The sequence below is a fragment of the Cajanus cajan genome, chromosome 4, assembly GCF_000230855.2.
Source record: "Cajanus cajan strain Asha chromosome 4, NIPB_CcT2T_4, whole genome shotgun sequence".
In the NCBI taxonomy this organism is placed as follows: Eukaryota; Viridiplantae; Streptophyta; class Magnoliopsida; order Fabales; family Fabaceae; genus Cajanus; species Cajanus cajan.
Window position 1 is genome coordinate 3138673 of NC_138520.1, and position 4915 is coordinate 3143587.

The 4915-nt window shown below is 30.9% G+C and overlaps 1 protein-coding gene across 1 annotated transcript; it reads left to right on the top strand.

Annotated features, from left to right (window-relative positions):
- Positions 1-731, top strand: PETE1 (plastocyanin 1). Its single transcript, XM_020363815.3, has one exon. It carries the CDS (start codon positions 80-82, stop codon positions 572-574), a length of 495 nt encoding a protein of 164 aa, XP_020219404.1. The 5' UTR covers positions 1-79; the 3' UTR covers positions 575-731.
- Positions 732-4915: the final 4184 nt, after the last annotated feature.

Sequence of the window (4915 nt, forward strand, 5' to 3'; positions counted from 1 at the left end):
CTCACTCTATAAAGAAACACCCCTTCCGTGTCGCCATTTTGATTCCCCCACACTCTTATTCAACCAACCACACGTACTCATGGCCACCGTCCCCTCCGCCCCCGTCGCTATCCCCTCCTTCACCGGCCTCAAGGCCACCGGAGCCACCGCAGCCAAAGTCAGCGCCGCCGTCAAGGCCCCGAGGTTCGGCGGCATCAAGGCCTCGCTCAAAGACGTGGGAGTCGCCGTGGTGGCCACCGCCGCCAGCGCAGTGCTCGCCAGCAACGCCATGGCCATCGAAGTCTTGCTCGGTGGCGGCGACGGTTCCCTCGTGTTCGTTCCCAGCGAGTTCTCCGTGGCCCCTGGGGAGAAGATCGTGTTCAAGAACAACGCTGGTTTCCCACACAACGTTGTCTTCGACGAGGACGAGATTCCCGGTGGCGTCGATGCGGGGAAAATCTCTATGTCGGAAGAAGACTACCTTAATGGGCCTGGCGAGACTTACAGTGTTACTTTGGATGCCAAGGGTACCTACAGTTTCTACTGTGCGCCTCACCAAGGTGCTGGTATGGTCGGAAAAGTCACTGTTAATTAGTTAAATAATAATGCGTGTGTCGAGTAATTAAGCTTCATCTAATTTCATTCTCATATATGTCTTGTTTTTGTAGAAGAGCTTAATTCATGGTTGTCGTTATTATTGGATCACTATTGTATTGTATGGGATGAATGAATGAACGGATGAACCCATATAATACCTTCGTGTAATTTCTTTACTTTCTTTCCTTTCAGATCGTTGGTTCTCCCTTTCATTAGATGTATAAGCTTGAAACAACGACTCAACTGAGAAATAAACACGACTCCTTAAATACGTGCTTTCAAATCTTGATCTCATATTTTATAAAAAGGAAATAGTTAAAGATTACATTTTAATCTTTCCATTTTTTATTTATCACAATTATTTATGAATTAAGTTTTAATATTTTTTAAAATAAATTATTAATAAAAATAATATTATTCAATAATATATTATTTATCATAAATATAGAATATAATTTATATATTTAAAATATCTATTTATATAAATTTTAAATACAACTTATATATTGAAATATAATATTTATTTGTATATATAATTTATTATAAATTTTAATTATATATAATAAATATTTAATATGTTTTTATAAACTCAAATATTAATTAAAAAATAAAAACATTTTTAATTCTTAAAAATTTAACATTGAAATTACTAAAAAATAAAAATATATAATTATTTCGGTAAGAAAAGCCTACGCTATAAAAACTTAGCGGCAGATCGATGTTTAAAATTTATAGCAGCCCTAATCACCATATAAAGAGAAAACATTTGAATAATTGCTTATAGGTGCGACAAAAATAGTCAGTTATAAAAAAAAAATTAACTAGATTAAGTGGTTTTATAATAATCGGTTATATAAAAATAGCTATAAAAATTAATCATATGGTTATTTTATAACTATTTTTTTTTATAATCAGTTTTAATTTATCATAACTGATTTTAATTTTTAAAAATCAGTTACATATGATAACCGGTTATGACCAAAACTAATTTTAAAATTTTAAAAAATTAATTTTTAAAATTAATGAGCATGATAAATTTTTATTTTATGTAATTAAAATTTATAACAAATATTTTTTAATATATAAATATATCAATTGAAAATAATATTAAATAAATATTTTTATATTATTATAAGAAAGTGTTTTAATTATTGATAATTTATATAAAAATATTAATATTTAATTTAAAAATAAAAAACTAAGAATATTTGTAATAATCTACTATGGTCACTACATTCTACGGAATCACTACTAGCAACGGAAACTATACTACTAGAACATACTAGATTAAGGAAAAGAATATGACTATATATATATAGAGTCAGGAAGGTTCAAACGACACCGATGTAACTTTTACTAAGTGTTACACCGTTTAATAATTTTATATTAAATGTGAATTTTGAAAATCCAACCGTTAGATTGAATGTTCATATCTCTTAGATCATATATGTCAAATTTTGTTAAAATTGAACAACAACTTGAAGGTAATCAAAGTGTTCATATTTTAGTATATTTTGAAATGTATATATTACGTCAATTTTGTTTTATGAGAATGAAGTATTAAATCATCTTAGATTAATATAAAATTTGATATATATGATCTAAGAGATATGAACTTTCAATCTAACGGTTGGATTTTCAAAATTCACATTTAACATAAAGTTATTGAGCGGTGTAACACTTAGTAAAAGTTACACCGGTGTCGTTTGAACCCTCCTCTATATTATATATATATATATATATATATATATATATATATATATATATATATATATATATATATATATATATAAGTAAAATAATTGAACTAATATAAACATGATATATACATGTATACAGTAATCTCACATAATCTTATGTCCTAGTAGCAATCGAGTACATATATACAAGCTATATGCAGTAGCATCACCATCAACAAAAGATCACATCATCTGTTTGTAGTAGCTTCTCAAGCCTAATCCTGATCAACTTCCATACATTGTATAATCATCGTAGTTCAAACTACCATGAAAACAAAAAAGGTAAGTTAGAGTTCAAAAACATGTACATATAGAAAATAATATTATAATATACAATATTACACCACAACCATACATAAAAGCTACAACACTCCAAGCACACATGTATCTCACCCAAATCATGTCACACAAGACATCAACAATGCATATGGACAAACCTAAACACTTATGCAAACATATCAACTAATGCATCGTCATACATTCATCTACGGAGATTTCTTAATTAACAACATGAGAAGTCTAAGTGATTTTCACCCTATCGAATCAATACAATTATCTTTACCCCCAAAGCATTGACTCGATCACAATAAAATGGGATATCAATCCCTCTTCTAATTTCTCGAGTGTCATCATTTATACTAGAAAAGTTCGATTCCACAGTTAGGAATGGTACAACTGGGTATATGCATACCATGATCTTGACATGCATTACCAAGTCACATATGAAGTTAGATATCCTCAAGGAACTACACAGCTTTTCTAGGTAGTTTGCTAAGGACCTAGAGGAGACTCAACATGTCTCAAAAATCCACTCTAAGAGACACACCTACTCAAGAAGGGTTTTTCCATAGTGGCTTACCCAAACACCATTCCAAGATACCCTATGTGGGATCTTAAATTTTCAAAATAATTTTATCTCCTCAAGTTTTAAGTTATCCAACATGCTTTAATGTCACACCGTATTCTCAACATCTACACCTCATCATACATATACAATATACATCATATCCAATCAATGCATATAGAGATCAACAATATTAATCATGTATAACATAACAATGTTTAACACCTTAACCAATAATAACATACCAATACTTAACGCTTCATCTAAGTATAACATATCAATGCTCAATAATTTATTTAATAATAACATAACAATGCTTAATAATTCATTCAATAATAACATAACAATGCTCAACAATTCATTCAATAATAGCATATCAATGCTTATTCAATATTCCAACCATGAAATTTATAGCATATTAATCATACATAGTATATCAATGCTAAACAACCTAATCCTAATAGCATATCAATGCTTGTCATCATCATCATCATACATCATACCATATGTATCAACATGCAACTAACTAAAATCAACTATAGTAAAAAGACAACTTTCACATAACTTAACACAATTGGAGTTACACTAGTCCAATCAAACTCATATTTATCTCATATAAAAGATAAGAAGATCTACAACTCTTATGAAGACCCCAAGTTCTAACTGCATCATTTACTATAGTGAAAATCACAAAAATTGTAACAATTTGCCTAAATGCTGACAACTTGACCCTTACTCACTAAAAAAGTCATAATTGGAGTTATAAACCTCCTTTTTAGATGATTTCAAAGCCATAGGAAAGCTAATATCTAGCGCTACAACTTTTATGAAGACAATAAAGTGTAACTCGAAAAGTACCAAACCACTCAACTATTTCAGAATCGCATAGTAGATTTCTTCTAGAAACACTTAATTTTGATATGCAAATTCCCTTAGCTGTTTGTTTTCAGAGACACCTCCATTTCTCATTTTTAATTTCGCCCAGCCATCTCATGACATAGACCATCTCTATTTTTTGCGATTTTGAGGTTTTCAAACCTCTCCATTCCATCCCGAGCCTCCTACAAGTTCCAATCTCAAATCTAAACTATAAAAACTCATCTAAACAATTAGAATACATCAATTTCCAACAACAAAACAACTCATAACAAGAATTTGGTTACAAAATCAAGGTTTTCCCCCAAAAACCCCGAATACCATAAAATCTTCAAGAAACTAAGAACATCAAGTCTTCTTGCAAATCAAGTTATCATTTAAACAATTATGCATCAATGAGCATTTATACGATGCATGCAACATGATAATCCATACAATCATCCACCAAGATCAAATTCTAACTTCCCTTACCTCAATTTTGAGTTAAACCAAGAAAGGAGAAGGAGAAGAAAGGAGAACCCTGAGCTTCCAATCTCTGCATCGCCTTAACCCTTTGATTCTTAACTTAAGCTTCGAATTCGATACTCCTCACCACAAATCTAACCCTCCAGAAAAACCTAGAAAGAAGGGAAGGAGAACCAAAGCTTCTCTATCTAGATCTCTCTCTAAGGTTTCTAAAAAACAAGAGATTATGACCTCTGTTCAAAGCAGAAACCTTATATATTTTTTCTTCTAAGGTCAACTGAATCTCTGACCAGAGATCCTCATAACATACCCAATGTTACAACATTTGTTTAAAAGAAAATTCTTAAAAATGTTCTTATCGAATAAAAATAGCTAAAAACATTTTTGTTGAATAATAGTTTTTTAAAAGCACTCT